Source organism: Fusarium vanettenii (genome assembly GCF_000151355.1).
Source record: "Fusarium vanettenii 77-13-4 chromosome 3 genomic scaffold NECHAsca_2_chr3_3_0, whole genome shotgun sequence".
Lineage (NCBI taxonomy): Eukaryota > Fungi > Ascomycota > Sordariomycetes > Hypocreales > Nectriaceae > Fusarium > Fusarium vanettenii.
The window spans coordinates 851,727-869,711 of NW_003315880.1; the positions used below are offsets into that span (position 1 = coordinate 851,727).

The window sequence follows — 17,985 nt, forward strand, 5'->3', positions numbered from 1 at the left end:
TGGTCCAGCAAACCTCAAGAGACTCTAGCGACTCTGGGTGGGTAGAGTGGGGAGGAGGCGCCTTGATCGCCGATTCACGACATTGTTCGAGCGGTCTGGCCCTGCCGATAATGGTGCCTCTGCAATCCTGTCGTGCGAGCAAGCACGATATTGGCATCTGTCTCAAGCCATGGGCCCAGCTAGACGCGCGGTGCGCGGGCTATCGGGAGTCAGCAGCAGAATGACCAAAGAAATCGAGCCATGCGTCTAGAAGCCTTCGATCCGCGTCAGACTTGACGACTCGCGGCATCAGGAGCGTTTGTATTCTTCAAGGAAGCAGAGGTTATGAGTGACAACTGCTGTGTCCTTTGATATCAGCGCGCCGGTCCCATGCCAGCGTATCATGACCGTCCACCAGAGTGCCTGGATATATGGGCCTCTGTTGTGAGGATTCCAGTCCGAGGGGACGCGGTTTCGGGACCAGACGTGGTTGTTGACTTTGTGTGTCGAAACTGTTTCCCTCTGTACACTGAGACTGGCCGGTATCGCTCCTGCGAGTATGAAAGTCTCTTCTGTTTGCAATCTGCCGGCAGAAAAAGGGTCATGGGGCGACGTCTGGCGGTTGAAGCTGATCCAGCTAATGATGCCAAGCGCTGGTTGTTCAGTAATTACTGAACATGGTCCTCGGTTTGGCAGTTGGACGCGCAAGACGAGGCTCGGGTCCTCCGTGTGTGCCGTGGCATTGCTTGAAATGGATCCTTTGCATTTCCTTTGTTGCGGTTTTGGGTTTTGGGTTTTGGCTTCGGTCTTGATGTCGTGGTCGCGGGATCACCAAGTCCATCAAATTCCACCACGAGACCGCCGTCGATGGACGAAAGCATCCGTCATGGACGTGGACATTGACATTGATGGCGGGAGCATGTCATCTCCTCCCGTGCCCACCCACAGGTGAAAAACTGTTGTGACCGGTCAAAGTGTCGGCAGCTCGTGCGACGCACTAGGGTGTTCCACTGATCCTCGTCGTAGGGCCAGAAGAAGGACCGCACTCTGGTCGTATTACGGGGTCCCAAGATGGGATTTTGAGCGCTGCTCGATGGAGGGGAAAAGGGATCGACGGGGCTAACAGAGTAACATGTGAGGCCGATTGGCGGCCAAGTGATGCCTTGCGCGATTGCCCACTTCCATGTTGATCCTCTGACTCTGTTTCGATGAGTGATGGGCAGCCTCGATAGGTAATCAGTCTCCCACACTGTGCATCGCCACCTCCACAAGCGCAAGTGCAAGCAGTCGCTACCTACACTGCGGCGGGCCGCAAGCAAGCACCAAGCCCAGGGTACCTTCCTTCTGTAGGTACTGCACCGACCAAGCCCATGTACCTCCCATCATCCTCCACCGAAATCTCCATGCCACGGCTAGAGTAAATTGTTTCTTTGCCTCGTCTTGCCTCCCATGCCCTCGCACCTAAGTCAAACGACTCGAGCCTCCTGAGAGCGAGCAATCGTCATCCCTTCCTTCATCTGCAGCTGTTGATAGCTTCCGTCTGATACACCTTGGCCCCTGTTGATCTTGGATCCCACCTCGTTGCCTTGCGGCGGGCATTGCCCTTCTCCAAAAAAGTCTCCAACGACATCGACCTCACTCACTCTCCCCGATCTTCGCTGCTCACGGTGCCCTCCGCTATTTTCTTTTCTTCTATGACAATTTCACTAGTCTGGACATCACGGGAATGTGTGACGCTGTAGGGCCGTCATCACCTCCCGAATAATTTCTCCTTGCCCCTCCCAAGCTCTCGCAGCCTTCCATTCATCTTGAACGTCAAGCTTCGCGACTGTTAGGTTAGCGATTAGCCAGGCTCGCCATGGATGCGCCGCGTGAGAATGAGGAGTTGAACGACCTCCAACCTCAGCAGCAAGACCCGGCAGCTGCATCTGCATCTGCATCTCCTTCTCCCTCTTGCCCTCCCCGTCCGCCCCAGTCTTCGACTCCATCCTCATCGACTCTCAAAGGTACAGACCATGCGTTGATAGCAGATCTACGTACCAACTCTCCCAGCGCAACACCTACACGACCGACCCGCGCTGTCTCGTCTGCTGCACCGAGCGAGCAGAACAGCGTCGCCCACTCGGACCCTCCCTTCTCTCCCTGGAGTGCTAGCTCGGACCATCAGCTGGGCCATCACTCTGCCGCTTCCGACATCTCTGGCGACCGGGTCTTCCCCATCAGATCTGTTGTCAGCCTTGATCCTAACACCAGTAAGATTACCGGTGACGATTACTTCCCTGCCATGCACGAAGGCGATGGCCGGGGCATTCCTGTCCAGTTCCCAGGTGCTGCCCGAGCTGACAAGGGACCAGATCTGAGACGCTCAGACACTGTTCCAGCTTCCTACCACTCTCGATCTCAGAATGAACGCCTCGCTTCCATCATGCGCAGGAAGAATACCCTTAGCGGGCCAATGTCAAGCATACAACTGGATGCCGCGCGCCATGGGAGCAGCACAATACCGCTACAACTCGATATATCCACCTCAGACCACGAGACGGAGGAGTCGGGTCCATTGGGGCATGCCGGACTTGGTCCAGCTGAGGAAGAACCCGAGATGCCCTCAGGCGCATCTGTGGGCCAGGCCAGCACCGATATTCAGCACGTAACCGCACGCTTCACGCACGTGGTAACCGATGATGGCCACGCCGTCATCACTGGCCGAGATGGTGTTCTTCAGCGATGTGAAGACGAACCTATTCACACACCCGGTGCTGTTCAAACATTCGGTGTCCTTGTTGCGCTGCGCGAGGAGAATGATGGTTGTTTCGTTGCCCGATATGTCAGCGAGAACGCCGAGAGAATATTGGGCTACACCCCCCGACACCTGTTTCGACTTAAGAACTTCTTAGACATCTTGACGGAGGAGCAGCAGGATAATCTTCTGGATCACATCGACTTCATCCGCGACGAGGATGCTGACCCAGCTATTAATGGTCCCGAAGTGTTCAGTTTGTCGATTCGACCCCCAAAACGCAAGAGCATGAAGCTTTGGTGTGCTATTCATATCAACCCAGCGCACCCCGATTTGATCATCTGCGAGTTCGAACTGGACGACGACATTGAATACCCCCTCCGACCCAACGACGAAATGACACCAGACACCCCCCATGATACGTTACAATCGAACCCTACCTTGGAGGAAATCGAGGCCAGCACAGAGGTTCTCAGCAAACCCCTCAGGATCCTGAGAAGCGCACGAAAGAGGAGGGGTGAACAAGGCGCCATGCAGGTTTTCGACATAATGTCTCAGGTTCAAGAACAACTCTCATCAGCTCCCAACCTAGAGGCCTTTCTCAAGATCCTAGTCGGCATTGTCAAGGAACTGACAGGATTTCATCGTGTCATGATATACCAATTCGATTCTTCTTTCAACGGCAAGGTTGTTACTGAGCTTGTTGACACGTCCACGACAAGAGACCTCTACAAAGGCCTTCACTTTCCCGCATCCGACATTCCACGACAGGCTCGTGATCTCTACAAGTTGAACAAGGTTCGGTTACTCTACGATCGGGACCAAGACACGTCGCGGATCGTCTGCCGTACCAAGGAAGATCTGGACGTGCCCTTGGATATGAGTCACTCATACCTCCGAGCCATGTCCCCAATCCACCTAAAGTACCTCAAGAACATGGCTGTACGGTCATCCATGTCGATATCTATCAACGCCTTTAACGAACTATGGGGCCTCATATCTTGCCATTCGTACGGTAAGATGGGTATGCGAGTATCTTTTCCGATTCGAAAGATGTGCCGTTTGGTCGGAGACACGGCATCACGGAACATCGAGAGACTCTCCTATGCTTCACGGTTGCAGGCCCGAAAGTTAATCAACACAGCTCCCACGGACAAGAATCCTTCTGGCTATATTATTGCCTCATCAGAAGATTTACTGAGACTGTTTGATGCTGACTTCGGGTTGCTGTCCATCAAGGGCGAGACAAAAATCATGGGCCTCATTGAGCAAAGCCAGGAAGCACTCGCCATGCTGGAATATCTGCGAATGCGTAAGCTCACGTCTGTGGTCGCTTCACAGGACGTCAAAGAGGACTTCCCTGACCTACGGTATCCGCCCGGTTTCCAGGTTGTGGCGGGGTTGTTATACGTCCCTCTGAGTGTTGGAGGCAGCGACTTCATAGTCTTCTTCCGCAAGGGACAGATCAAGGAGGTGAGATGGGCTGGAAACCCCTATGAGAAGGTTATCCGCGAGGGTACTGCCGACTACCTTGAGCCAAGGAAAAGCTTCAAGACATGGCACGAGACGGTCATAGGCAAGTGCAGAGAGTGGAACGAGGAACAAGTAGAGACGGCTGCTGTTCTATGTCTCGTTTACGGTAAGTTGCCTATGGCAAGTTATGGATGATCACGAACAGCCCCTATTAACACGACGTAGGCAAATTCATCGAGGTCTGGCGACAGAAGGAGGCGGCTCTTCAGAACAGCAAGCTCACCCGCTTGTTGCTCGCCAATTCTGCTCATGAGGTCCGAACACCACTAAATGCCATTATCAACTATCTCGAAATCGCACTCGAAGGTTCGCTCGATCAGGAAACCCGCGAAAACCTTGCGAGATCGCATTCGGCTTCAAAGTCTCTTATCTATGTGATCAATGACTTGCTCGATCTGACCAAGACAGAGGAAGGGCAGAGCCTTGTCAAGGACGAGGTGTTCGATCTGGCTAGCTGCATCAGAGAAGCAACTGGTCCTTTTCTAGCTGATTCCAGGCGCAAGGGGATTCATTACACTGTCATTCAGCATCCGGGGCTGCCGGAGTTCGTTCATGGAGATGAGCGACGTATCCGGCAAGCCATTTCCAATGTTGCAGCAAACGCTGTAGCACATACTGACAAAGGACATGTTAAGATTGACGTGTTTGTGTCGGAGGTTAAGGACCAGCGCGTCGTGGTAGATTTCGTTGTTGAAGATTCAGGCATCGGCATGAGCGCAGGCCAACTCGATGCCCTTTTCCGCGACCTGGAACAAGTGAGTACGGAGGAGTTACCTAGACCAGCTTCCCAGATGGCAAACATGCCACGGGAGATGCGTACTCTCGGTCTTGGGCTTGCCGTCGTTGCACGTACCGTTCGAAACATGGACGGCCAACTTCGCCTCAAATCAGAGGTTGGCCAGGGCTCGAGATTCGTGGTCCAGCTTCCTTTCCATCTCCCGGATGAGTCGCCAAGTTCGGAAGCCCGGAGCGGACCAAGTGCTAAGACGGCAGCCTCATCGAACCCAGTGACCTCTGCCCCCTCTTCCTTGACGGTGGCACCAGAGGGCGAGATTATGCTTGTCGACCGGGCAAGCACAACGGGTCCTTTGGATGGCGATCTTGTTGGCGATCGAGGAAGTATGGGAAGCCGACAGAGTCGAGCCAGTCATACCAGCCACGGGAGCCAACTCAGTGATGCCGATCGCTTGATTGACGCTATTCAGACGCCATTATCCCTCAATGAGAAAGAAGGGGGAGAGTTCCCTCTTATGGAGAGTATCCGCTCAGGAGGTTCTGGCAGGCCCAGATCTCGCGGCGCTCTTAGTGCCGGTGCTCGTTCCTCCAGCCCATCCCACAGAGAACCTCAAAGCCCTGTCGCAGTCAGTGCTCCAGGGACACAGCCCGGTCGAGCAGAGGTCCAAGACACCAAGACTTCGATTCGGGCTGTCAAGATACCCGATGACTACACTGATATGCCTCGGAGGCCACAGGGCGGCGAGAACTCTGGCGTACTATTCGAAATCAAGGGTGGTGATCGCGCCGCCTCGAAGGCTGGCACGGAGAGTGTGACCAGCGGCGGAACTCACGCGACTGATTCTCAGCGTCTTGAGGTTCTCGTTGCGGAAGATGACCCAATCAACATGAAGATCCTGAGAAAACGGTTGGAAAGGTTGGGGCATGGCGTGCATGGCACTGTCAACGGCGAGGATTGTGCCACGGTTTATCGTGAAAAGTCGACCGAGTTTGACGTTGTCTTGATGGACATGCAGGTAAGATAAGATTTCTTGATGCGGGAATGTCTCGTATTAGTTGCTAATCAATTCACAAGATGCCCATCGTTGACGGCCTCACGAGTACAAAGATGATTCGGTCGATAGAGGCATCGGCAGAACATCACGGCCACTCGACACTCTCGCTCACAAACCATCGCATTTCCATCTTTGCCGTCTCAGCGTCTCTTGTTGAGCGTGAGAAGCAAACATATGTAGATGCTGGATTCGACGGATGGATTCTCAAGCCCATCGACTTCAAGCGACTTAACACTCTGCTGGCAGGCATCACAGATGCCGACGTTCGAAACACATGCCTATACGAACCAGGCCAATGGGAGCGTGGAGGGTGGTTTTGGTCTAGGTCCGAAATCAATCCAGAATCTCAAGATACTACACCAAAGGCTGAGAATGAGGTCAAAGAGCTCGGTGTGAGCACATCCTCGGCGGAACCTGCGAAGGGTGATGCCGAGACCTCTGCTCCCGCCAGTTGATGGGGTTCTATCAAGTGCCACCCCTGGGCATGTTTGGTGCCTACAACCTAGATGCTACTCCATCATTCCTGTCAGTTTCTGTTTCTTGTCTCTGTTTTACGGTTTAAGCCCTTACGATACACGCTTTGTATACGGTGGATATAACTGGTGTTGGGGTGTTTGGTCACGAAGAGCGAGGATCAGTCGTGTCGCCCGCTCTCTTTTTTTGCTTTAGTTTCTTTTTTTCGTTTCTTTGTTCAGGTATGATAGAGGGATGAGGAATGACGGCCATGAAGTACACGAAAAGCATGGGTTCTGGGGTCTGGTGTTGGGTGGTAGGCTGGTTGGGCTTCTTGAGTTCTTTTTTTTGGGGGGGGGGGGGGGCGCGTCGATTCCCTCATCTTATACAAACTTGCTCTTGATGAGCTTGATGAAGGGGGTCTGCTGGTATGGACAGGACAAGGCTACCATAAAACGTTGGGGGCCTAGACATTGAACGGATGGTGGGTAAAGGGGCGGCAGGGACTGGCCACGAGCCTATGATAGACATACATGCACAAGGCATCCGCACAAGAAAAGGGGGGTCGATGAATGAATTCATGGATGGCGAGGGGAGAGGACGGTCTGTGTCGATGGCATCACATCTGGCAGCAGCATTCACGAAATCAGATCAATACAGAGTATTCATTACATCAACAGCCTAGGAATTGTATTGACAAGACGACATGCAACACATTTATTCCCCCCTCACCTTCCAACAGGTTAGATCAAGCAAGTGCAGTTATTGATGTGTATTTTTTTCATAGCCTATCAAACGTTCAACGCCGTCTATGCATTAATACCGCAAATCCCAATTGTCCCCTCCCTATCCCTCTCGCTTTGCTACCTGTTTCCCCCCTTCTTCTCCAACCATCTACAACGCTATGTATCGCCGGACCGTTGCACCTATCCTTCCTTGCACGCTGGTCAATGGTGTTGCCACATAATTCGTCTCGTTGTGCCCAAAATAAAAGATTAGCCCCCGCCCGTGTGTTTCTACCCAGTTCTCAGAGTTATTGAATGACTCCCGCGACTGGAACGTCCGGGGGCGCGCCCTCTCGCCGTGCCGCGCTACAGCTCAGATTCGGCGCCGTTGGTGGACAGGGCCATGGGGCTGCCGTTGTGGTTCTGCCTCTGGCGGAGGCGGGCGTTTCCAGGGGGGCGACGGCGGACCATGACGCGGCCATTAACGCCGCCCTGGCTGCCATTCTCCTCCTCCTCGTCCGAATCCGGGTTCTGCTCAGCGTAGAGGCGAGCTTCGTCGAGCTCGTTGATGTTTGTGGGGCGGTCGCGAAGCCACTGCATCCGGGGACCGGATCGGGCTCGCTCCGAGACGCGGAAGCCGTAGATGCGCGGCTCGTATATGCGGCCGGGGCCGAGTCCGGGGCCAATATTCTTTGCGTACATGCCGTTAATGAGGCCTTCACCGTCGTTGACTCGGGAGCCTGAGGTGGAGAGCACCTCGATGCCACGCTTGGTGAGGTCGTATTCGGGGAAGGTGAGGAGGAAAAGGGAGCCAAAGGTGCGGCCAAAGAAGGCTCCGTCAACAGTCTGGAACCGGCTGTTGGGGGGGACGTAGACGTCCAAGCATGAGGGGCAGAAGAGCTTGACAGTATCCTCGCCAGGGATGTCGGATAGGCCGACGGGTAGAGTGCGGGCCTGGTCGCAGTTTGTCCGGGGGCAGCAGCCAAAGTGGCCGAGCTCGTACTTTTCGCTCATTTGTTGGATGCCAGCCCTCGAGCAGATGAAGCGCTGGTGGATGAGCCCGTAGAGCATTTCTGCCGAAGACTCTATGACGGACAGGTCGCTCGCCATGCGGTGATGCCTTCGCTCGCCAGGTTGCCTGGCCAGGCGCTCAGGATCAGACTCGTTTTCATCTTCTTCTTCCTCGTCTTCATCTTCGTCCTCGTCGTCTTCTGGTTCCACGTCCAAGATCATCTATCAGGGGGAACACAACATTAGTCTTGCATCATAGACGAAAGATCGGCACGAGCAAAAAAAAAACATACCTCCAACGCCTCCTTGTACATGGCCACCTGGGTTTGCAACCCGGTCAAGTTGAAGTCATCCTCTATAAACTCCTCCGAGACCTCGGCAAAGTATTCGTGACCGAGAAGAGAACAGAAACTGGAGATCCAAGACTCGGGCACGCCTGAAGAGGTCGACATGGCGGCGTGGGATGGGTTGAGGCCAAGGCCACAGTCGGGATCAGGGATCAGGGGAGGGTGCGCACTGGCGCAGGGACGCGATATGTGGCAGCCGGCGCGGGGTGAGGCGAGGTGAAAGGTTGTGACGGGCGCGTGGTATCGATAGCGTCAAGAGGGTGCTCGGGCACGCTTCTAATCGAAGGCGGGGTGACGGCGGTCTTGTGAGGGGCGCGATTCTGAGAGCCACGGGCAGGACACGATATATACGGGAGACGGCACGAACATCTATCGCATCGCAGAGTCAGGCTCAGAGCGCCAGCGTCGCAGAGGCGTCGAGCGACTCGGGGGAGGGGTTTTGGAGGGGGAGGGTCGAGTAAAGCTGTTTTTTTGGTTGACCTTTTGGTGCAACTGGCGAGAGGGTCGACGATGGATTGGATGGATGGGTTCAGGTTGGCGTGGACCGGCACCTGCACCGTGGGCTCGGCGCTAGGGTTTTACCGGGTTCCGACCTGCATCCAATACTATCAGTCTTCCATCCCGTCTGCCCCAACCACCAGCGATTATCTATGAGTCGAGAAAAGACGGATATATCATGTCAGATACGGCTCAATTTATTTATTTTTATTTTTATTATTCATGATTGAATCTCCCTGAGCCAATCGTTCCTCAATCTCATGGTCATGGGAAGTCTCCTCATCACCTCATCATGGATCCGCCATCTGTCTAAGACGGCTACTCTTTGTTGTCGCCGACTATCAACACAAGTCACTCGGCCAATCGCCTTGACGCCCTCAACTTCGGAACTTTTCAACATCGACGCATTTCGTGAACAGGCCTTTAAACCTCAGAAACCATTCTTCTTTGGACGAAATGACGGCTCTCCCGCAGCGCTGTTACCAGCGGCGAGCAAGTGGTTCGAGAAGCATACAACCGACTTGGATATGAATTCGACAAACTTCTCACGATACATGGACCAGTTCCAAGAATGGGGATTTCCTTATGAGCTCGTCACGCCATCGGCCCCCAACAAGGAAGCCCTGCTATCATTTCGCAATTGGCTCTCCTCAAGTGAGGAGCAAGTCGACCAACTCCTCGCCAGCATCCTCGAACCATCCATCGAAGAACTAGAGACCGGGTCATTTTTCCAACTCCTTGCGCCTCTGAGGCTTCTCGTTAAAGCCCTCGAGTTCAACCAAACTCAGCCGGAGCCCGTCAGCCTCTACATTGCCCAGTCCTCTCTCACAGATCTCCCCGTTGCTCTTCAGAAGGATCTTCCAACTCCGGATATAGTCCAAAGTGCTGGCAAAGGCGATGTCTACAACTCCAGCATATGGCTTGGCACGGAGCCGACGTACACACCCTTACACCGCGACCCGAACCCCAACGTCTTTTGTCAGCTATGCAGCAGCAAGGTCATCCGTCTCATGGCACCGGCGTTGGGCGACAGGCTCTACTTCCAGGTGCAGTCTCGGATCCGACAACAGGGTAACAGCCGTATAAGAACGGTTGACATGATGGAGGGAAAGGAGAGGGAGGCACTATATGAGGCTGTATGGGAACATAATCCTCTACCAGAAGGGTTGTACGAGGCTGAGTTGCGGCCTGGGGATGCCTTGTTCATCCCAAATGGTTGGTGGCATTCTGTCAAGAGCAAGGGGTCAAGGGGGCATTTGAACGGGTCCGTCAACTGGTGGTTCCGATGATATCATGGCATGAGCCGTCTCTTCTTGTATACTTCAACTACAGCGATCTCCATACTTTAGCTTTTCGACACGGGCTTACAGATGATCCAATTGAGATACCCACAAGGCCAGAGATGCACCTTGCTACCGCTCTGCATCTCCCATCTGCTCGTATCCGCGCCACAGCTCCGCAGCAGGGCCTCCACCTCGTCAGGCGTCCGGGTTCGCAGTGCCGAGATGTACCCATCAAAGGCGAGAACAAAGGGCAGAATAGGGATCAGACATGAGAAGATAAAGGTCGACGGAGACCGCCATTTCCACGCGTACAGGGGTGCGCTGAGGATGGCGCCGATGCCCAGCAGCGTGACCGCCACGAAGCTCGCGAAACTGCGGTCCTGCAGTTCGAATATGGCAAATCCCTCACTCGTCTGGACGGTATCGCGCAGGATCGCCTTCGCAAGGTCATCGTCGAAGTGATGGAATGCCAGGTTGAACAGACGGAACGGCTTCGTCCCGTCATCTCTCCTTGCGAGATGCTCTGGCGCGGCGCTCGCATCGACAGGCTCGCGCTCATACGTCACGAGCGGGTTCCTTTTGGTGACAGCATCCCATGCCTCGACGTTAGGGTGCAGGTCCGTCAGGACGAAGCGGACGGGCGAGGCGCCGCGCGAGTGCAGGTGTGTGTTGACGGTGCGGGCGATCGAGGGCGTGGGGCCGCCGCCGCCAGCGCAAAAGTCGACAAAGGTGTAGTCGGGTAGAGACGAGTCGAGGTGCTCGATCAGGAGGGAGGCGGCGAGGCTGGCGGGGGATTGCGATTGGAGAGGCGTGTTGGACATCCAGGCGCGGGTGAGGGCATCTTGGACACGGGCGCGGAGGAAGGCTGGGAACCTATGGTGAGTGTCAGTATCGAGTAAGGCAGTAGCAGTCGCATTTGAAGCTGCGCATTCATGGCGTAAAGCTTCATGTCCAAAGTCAGGTGTTCCAGAGCTCTCAGAGTTGAATATGAAGCTTGGAGAGGTAGGATCACAGCCCAAGCTCCAGCGGAGGGGAAGAGGTGGTGACGAGTGGACCTAGCTTATACGTACCAAGGCTGGTCGTCAATCTCAAAGAGATGCATCCGAGGGATTAAAGGCGCCATTCTCACTGGTGAAATGACTTGTACTATGTCTGATTAACTCGATTGACGGTAGCTATCAGCACCCAAAGGTCGGGGGCTGGCGTTTTATATGTTTTGATGTGAAACCCGGTCGGCAACTTGAACTCCCGTCGGCGATGTCGTCAGCCCGCGTAGGGTTCCCAGACTAGCCTACTACCCTACAGAGGAACACCTCCTTGCTTCTTTTTCTCTCTCATCTTCCCTAGGGCCCTTTCTACTTTTATGCGCATGTCTACTCTAAAGGAACAAGTTCATGTGCGAATTACGTCTGGATTATTATAGTTGTCGATGCTAAACGTTGCTGCGATTCGCATCATTGTTTCCTCTGATCTCGACTAACCACTTCTTCAATACGGAAAGCCACCTCTCACGCCCCCGCAACACCGCCCATCTCAACATTCCCATTTTCTCCGTCGGACTCTTCACCAAATCCCCCAGCTGATACTTCAACCATTACTTTGTTGGGGTATCCGTGTAAGGATCAAATCCCATCCTTCGTTTCGCTTCACTCCGCGCCCTCCACTGTGTCTCCCCAACTAAACCCGTCGTCGATGTTTCTTCCAGGAAGAAAGTCAAGATGTGATCTGGAATAGAGAGGTGGGATGCCTGCTGAAACTCCTGGAGACTAGCCAATCGAATCAACATCTCCATCAAAGACAGGGAGGTTGTGATGGCGCCGAACGGGGAGCGGGCGACAAAGTTCTCCGTTTCCGCTGCGGTAACTGGTTGTAGAGAGCTGGACTGCTCAGGGCCACTCAATGACAGCCTCTTGATCTGGTCGACAACTCTGGAGTCAAGAGACCTTCTGTCGCGAGGAGTTCCCTGCCTCGGAGGCGTCTCCTGTTTGTCCATGGTGCCAGAGTCAAGTGATGCATCGTCGTCATCCTCTGCTGCTTCTTCATCGTCCTCCTCAAACACTTCCAGTGCGATCCATTCCGGATCAAGGTGTGCCGGGAACTTCCATTTGGAGTGCTCTCCAACAGGCGCGGCTTTCTTGGGATTGGTTGAAGAATCTCGAGACTCCTCCAGGAGTTGTCTGTCAACATCGGCTTGGTCGTCCTCCACATTCCTTCCCTCAATCATGGTGCTCTTGGCGCCATCCCCCGAATCTTCGATGAAGCCTGCTATACCTTCGATATCAGGCTTGGAGGGGGCAGCTCGGGTATCTCGTTTCAAGAGTAGCACTGGTCTTTGTTCGCTGTCGGTGGCGGATCCGATATTCAAGATCCTGCCCGTATCTGTGTAGAATATCTTGGATAATTCATGAACCGGGATAGATTCGCGAATTCCTGCCTTTGGGATGTCATCGTACGATCGAGTGTCTTGCTCATCGTCATGGAGGCGCCCATCGTCGAGATCCTCAATGATCTCTAGATGATACGCATACTCCCAGCTGTTTTCAGACGTTACAGGAGTTGGGAGAGAGGCCAGGCAGCCTGCATGATAGCCTGTTCTGCTGTCAAAAAAGAAGTCCCTTCGGGTTCTGCAGATGCGAACTCGTGCCTTGTGCAAGACCTCCTGCCACAATGGCTTTCTGTCCCCTTCACCTAGGCCGTAAACTCTGTTATCGTTTAGAGACTGGGCCGAACCACTGGATACAAGAGTTGCGTTGCTTGTTGGGGTTTCAGTTGCGCTCTGTGGTGTTAGTGTAGATGCATGTCCGAGAAATAGCATGTATAGGGATAAGGTGAAGGTTGGACCAATCTGAACCGGCCTTGTTGGATCTTGGGCAAACTGCGTGTCACCGACAATGAGAAGTGTGCTTGCTTGCAAAAGTCTGGAAGGCGATATGCCAGTCGGTAAAGAAGTCGAAAGACTCTCCCCTGATGCAGTAATAGCCAACTGTAGAAGAGGGATGTCACGGTCTATCCGCTCCAACAAGGCCTTGATGCTTGTGACGATGGCTAGTAGGTCATCTTGACTGATAGGTGGTGACTTGGATTGAGCTCGATCACTATCCGAGTCTGAGATGAGTGTAGTCGCTGCTTCTATACGGCGCCCTAGCGAGACGATCTCCTTATGAAGCGACTTCGCGAGGGGGGTGGCAGATTCCAGGAATAGGTTTCCTCGGCCTGACCTGTGGGGGGCCTGTCAGTCGGTGCACAACAGTAACGAATGAGGTTCCTACTTGAACTCGATCAAGTCTATTGCTGGTGAAATGATCTGCAGGGACTGGTTAGCTACCTACGTTATGTAGGGGGCCTCGCATGATGCACAACACAGCAGCAATCATACCTTGATCTTGCTGTCGAGAGTACTTTGCAGTGACTTGAGCTCGGCATAAATAGCCCTGCCTTCGACCGACTTGAGCAGACGCGAGCACTGACCCAGGGCGTAGGTGGAAGTCAAGGTGATGCCAGACCGTATGGCATATTTCATGGCCTGCACACCGACCGCTGCGAGGAAATCATCCATGACCAGAATACTTGCGACATGAAGTGGAAAGAGTTTTATTCATGCTGAAAGGAGCTTGCAGAGATGTAAAAGGCTTTGAATAGAAGATATTCGAGGCGGAGAGAAAACAAAGAACGATGCACGATCCGAGGCCGATGTTGCATTGATTCCCGTCCCGTCCTGCTGGCAGCCATTCACTCGCTGCAGTTGACCGCTGCCAGCACAGAGCGCCCGGGGGAGCTTATAGTGAGGTCCACGGCAGGCAGGACAAAGAAAAAACATACACCAGGACACGGATGCTAGCTTAACATTCCCTAGGATATAATCCGATTAAGAGAATTATTGATAAATGAAATCTAATATCTTGAATAATTTCTTATAATTTTTAAGAATAGGTAGTTAGATCTTCTTTGACCCTGCACATGTAGGTATACAGTAACTAGAGGGGCAACGTGTACAGTGCGAGTGTGCTGGGATGCCCCTCGTTTGCTTGGCTTCGAGGCTGCTCCTCTGTGGCACGTGCTTTCATGGTTGCTGCCATGGCTACCCAGCTCCCTCAGGCTCAGACCTTTTTAGCAGTCACAAAGGTAGAAATCATGCCTAATGTGAGTCAAACATAGAGTCATAGGGCTGAGTTGGACACCACTCGAATATCGCATTCAAGGATTCCCCAAGCCAACGTCGAGTTAGCGGGTTCTGCCTGGATCTTGATGCTTCCACCAGCCACATATATACGTGCGAAGTCACAGACTAAACACTGTACAACCCGCCTAACCCCTCTACTCCGTACTTTTTTTTTTTCTCTCTTGTGGCAGGGGCGGCGTCATATGGTGGGGCTCGAATTTTCACAACCTGACCTCTTCCCTCTCTCCACCAAGCACAAACCATCACCATCATTAGGCACACACATTTCGGCCCTTGCCTCTTTGGTGCCCAAGGATCTCGCTCGACAACATATTGCCCGAGTCAAAAAGAGGCCCCCGTCATCTTCCATTCGACCTCTTCTCCCGCTGGCCACATCAAGATTACCGACCCAGCCCCGTTTTCACAACGAACGACCCAGATAGGTTGCATATCTAGGGCCGTTTTAAGTCCGCAACCCCCGTCACAGACCGCAACGGACCATCGCAAAACCTCCCCTCGACTTCTTTAATTCCCGCGGCAAACGTCACTCTACCAAAACAACTTTACAATGGCGACCCCCAACTCCTGGGAGGACGATCCCGCTGCTCAGGACGAGAACCTCGCCCAGCAGGCTCAGCAGCAGCTCAATGTGAACAACCCCGCCCCCGCGCAAGGCGGTTTCCGACCCAACGTCGCCTCCTTCCAGCCCACTGCCCAGACCTTCCAGCCCGGCCAGGGATATGGAGGATATGCCCCTCAATACCAGCAACAACAATACTACCAGCAAGGCTATTACCCTCAGTACGGTGGTGCTCAGCAAGGCTTCAACCAGTACAACCAGGGCTATGGTGGCGGTTACAACCAAGGTTATGGTATGATGTTTGCGCCCCAGAAAAAAATTGCTTCTACTCTAGAGAATTGACCAATATTAACCAAACTTGTAGCCGGCGGTGGTAGTGGCTACCCTCAGTACGGCCAGCAGCAGCAACAGCAGCAACCACCTCAACAACCCGCCGCCGCCCCTACGATTGCCCAGCGACCGGCTGATGCACCCGCCGCAGCTCCTACTCAGCCAGCTGCCACCAAGCCCAAGGTGATCAGCATCAGCGCCGACTCCTCCGCGCCCAAGCCCAAGGCTAAGGTGCTTTCCATCTCTGGATCTGGCGTTGCCACACCTGTCAAGCAGGAGGAGCCTGCCAAGGCCGAGCCCAGCAACGAACCCGAGGCTGGGCAGAAGGCTACGGCCACCAAGGCTATCGAGAAGACCGGCGAGAAGGCTGGCAAGGCTGCTGCCGGTGGTAAGACCTCTGGAAAGACATCCCCCAGCCCTGCCTCTGGCCGCAACAGCCCTTCGGCCAGCGAAAAGAAGGCAGCCCGCGAGGCTGATGCCGTGGAGAAGGAGCAGGCTGCCGATGTCGACCAGGAGACTCTCAAGGAAATCTACGGCAAGGAGCACGTCAACATCATCTTCATGGGCCACGTCGATGCCGGCAAGTCGACTCTCGGTGGATCCATCCTCTATGCCACTGGCATGGTCGATGAGCGAACTATGGAGAAGTACAAGAGGGAGGCCAAGGACCTTGGTCGCGAGTCTTGGTATCTGTCCTGGGTCATGGATCTGAACAAGGAGGAACGAACACAAGGAAAAACCATTGAGGTTGGACGTGGCTTCTTTGAGACGGAGAAGCGCCGATACAGCATTCTGGACGCCCCTGGCCACAAGATGTACGTGCCCAACATGATTGGTGGTGCTTCCCAGGCCGATGTTGGTATTCTGGTCATCTCTGCCCGAAAGGGCGAGTACGAGACTGGTTTCGAGCGTGGTGGACAGACCCGTGAGCATGCCATGCTTGCCAAGACTCAGGGTGTCAACAAGCTCATCGTGGCCGTCAACAAGATGGACGACCCTACCGTCGAGTGGTCTCAGGAGCGATACAATGAGTGCACAACCAAGCTGTCCCAGTTCCTCAAGGGTACCGGTTACAACCTCAAGAACGACGTCTACTTCCTGCCCATCGCCGCCCAGCAGACTCTCGGTATCAAGAACCGCATTCCCAAGGATGTGGCTCCTTGGTGGGAGGGCCCCTCGCTCCTCGAGTATCTGGATAGCATGAAGGCCCTTGAACGCAAGCTGAACGCCCCCTTCATGTTGCCCGTCAACGGCAAGTACCGTGACCTGGGTACGATGGTTGAGGGTAAGATTGAGGCTGGTGTGGTGAAGAAGGGCATGAGCATGATCATGATGCCCAACAAGCAAAGCGTTGAAGCTGCTGCTGTCTACGGCGAGCAGGAGGACGAGGTGCAGCTGGCTCAGTGTGGTGACCAGGTGCGGATAAGGCTCAAGGGCATCGAGGAGGACGACATCCTGCCCGGCTTTGTGCTGTGCTCGCCCAAGCGACTGGTGCATACTGTGGCTGAATTCGAGGCGCAGATCCGCATCCTGGAGCTCAAGAGCATCCTGACAGCCGGCTTCAACTGCGTGCTGCACGTCCACTCGGCCATCGAGGAGGTGACGTTTGCGGCTCTTCTGCACAAGCTACAAAAGGGAACAAACCGCAAGAGCAAGAACCCACCTACGCACGCCAAGAGAGGCGACAGCATCATTGCGCGCATGCAGGTGATTGGCGGAGCAGGCGCCGTGTGCGTGGAGAGGTTTGAGGACTATCCCCAGATGGGTCGCTTCACCTTGCGAGACCAGGTTGGTTTTACTCACCCCCCTAACCCCCCCGACTAACCCCATACCCTTCCCTCTCGCCTGGTCCTCCCGGGATGACCAAAGGGACACCTGCCACTCGTGTGGCGTGGCGTGGGGACCGACGGGGGTTCTCCTCATCATGATAGATCTAAGATCACTAACACGAGTTTTACTCAGGGACAAACCATTGCCATTGGCAAGATCACCAAGCTCGTCTCTAACGATGCCTAAATGAATAATGATTCTTCTCGGATCGCACCCAGATGAGGCTGCGTGTCAAATAAAGAAAAGGACAGACGTCGATGAATGAATGTAAAACGGCATGGGAGATGTAAAGGATATTCATCATCATCATCAATTACCTCGGTTTTAACGACTTGATGCAGAAGACGAGAGAAAAAGAGAGGAAAAACCAGGGGCGTGATACCGGGTTTGAATAGGGTGATGAAAAGACCACCTGTGTCGTGTCCGTCAAAGGACGTCAAGACATGGCAACAAGGAGAACAGAGACGGTGGGCGACATGATGGATACCATGCATTCCCGGAGCTTTTACCTATATAGATGCAAGCAATGAAAAGAGGGAAAGTGTATCAAGACATGTGTTTGCTCTTGCTCTTGTGGATATGAGTCTTGTGAGATGACCCTAGATATGCTTGAAGCTTTGAAAGGGAGCAAGAGCAAGAAGAAGCGTAAGAAGCCAACAAGGAAATCAGTTTTGTCACAACAGTAGGAACATATCACCGATGCAAGAGCCGACAAAATGAAGAGATGGTT

General features: G+C 53.9%; 6 protein-coding genes across 6 annotated transcripts; 3 read left to right on the top strand and 3 right to left on the bottom strand.

Annotated features, from left to right (window-relative positions):
- Positions 1-1,837: 1,837 nt before the first annotated feature.
- Positions 1,838-6,494, top strand: NECHADRAFT_91733 (uncharacterized protein; the record flags this gene model as incomplete). Its single annotated transcript, XM_003052466.1, has 5 exons — positions 1,838-1,943; positions 2,007-4,355; positions 4,415-6,000; positions 6,060-6,431; positions 6,462-6,494. 5 exons carry the CDS (start codon positions 1,838-1,840, stop codon positions 6,492-6,494), a joined length of 4,446 nt encoding a protein of 1,481 aa, XP_003052512.1.
- Positions 6,495-7,583: 1,089 nt separating this feature from the next.
- Positions 7,584-8,680, bottom strand: NECHADRAFT_91734 (uncharacterized protein; the record flags this gene model as incomplete). Its single annotated transcript, XM_003052954.1, has 2 exons — positions 7,584-8,450; positions 8,522-8,680. The coding sequence occupies 2 exons, from the start codon at positions 8,678-8,680 to the stop codon at positions 7,584-7,586; spliced, it is 1,026 nt and encodes a 341-aa protein (XP_003053000.1).
- A 659-nt stretch (positions 8,681-9,339) lies between these two features.
- NECHADRAFT_35722 (uncharacterized protein) lies at positions 9,340-10,362 on the top strand (the record flags this gene model as incomplete). The annotated part of the gene is made up of 1 exon (XM_003052467.1): positions 9,340-10,362. The coding sequence occupies one exon, from the start codon at positions 9,340-9,342 to the stop codon at positions 10,360-10,362; it is 1,023 nt and encodes a 340-aa protein (XP_003052513.1).
- Positions 10,363-10,418: 56 nt separating this feature from the next.
- On the bottom strand, positions 10,419-11,479 carry NECHADRAFT_35477 (uncharacterized protein; the record flags this gene model as incomplete). Its single annotated transcript, XM_003052955.1, has 2 exons — positions 10,419-11,229; positions 11,427-11,479. 2 exons carry the CDS (start codon positions 11,477-11,479, stop codon positions 10,419-10,421), a joined length of 864 nt encoding a protein of 287 aa, XP_003053001.1.
- Positions 11,480-11,950: 471 nt separating this feature from the next.
- Positions 11,951-13,912, bottom strand: NECHADRAFT_36818 (uncharacterized protein; the record flags this gene model as incomplete). Its single annotated transcript, XM_003052956.1, has 3 exons — positions 11,951-13,574; positions 13,626-13,660; positions 13,733-13,912. The coding sequence occupies 3 exons, from the start codon at positions 13,910-13,912 to the stop codon at positions 11,951-11,953; spliced, it is 1,839 nt and encodes a 612-aa protein (XP_003053002.1).
- A 1,171-nt stretch (positions 13,913-15,083) lies between these two features.
- Positions 15,084-17,806, top strand: NECHADRAFT_58889 (uncharacterized protein; the record flags this gene model as incomplete). The annotated part of the gene is made up of 3 exons (XM_003052468.1): positions 15,084-15,394; positions 15,473-17,213; positions 17,388-17,806. The coding sequence occupies 3 exons, from the start codon at positions 15,084-15,086 to the stop codon at positions 17,439-17,441; spliced, it is 2,106 nt and encodes a 701-aa protein (XP_003052514.1). The 3' UTR covers positions 17,442-17,806.
- Positions 17,807-17,985: the final 179 nt, after the last annotated feature.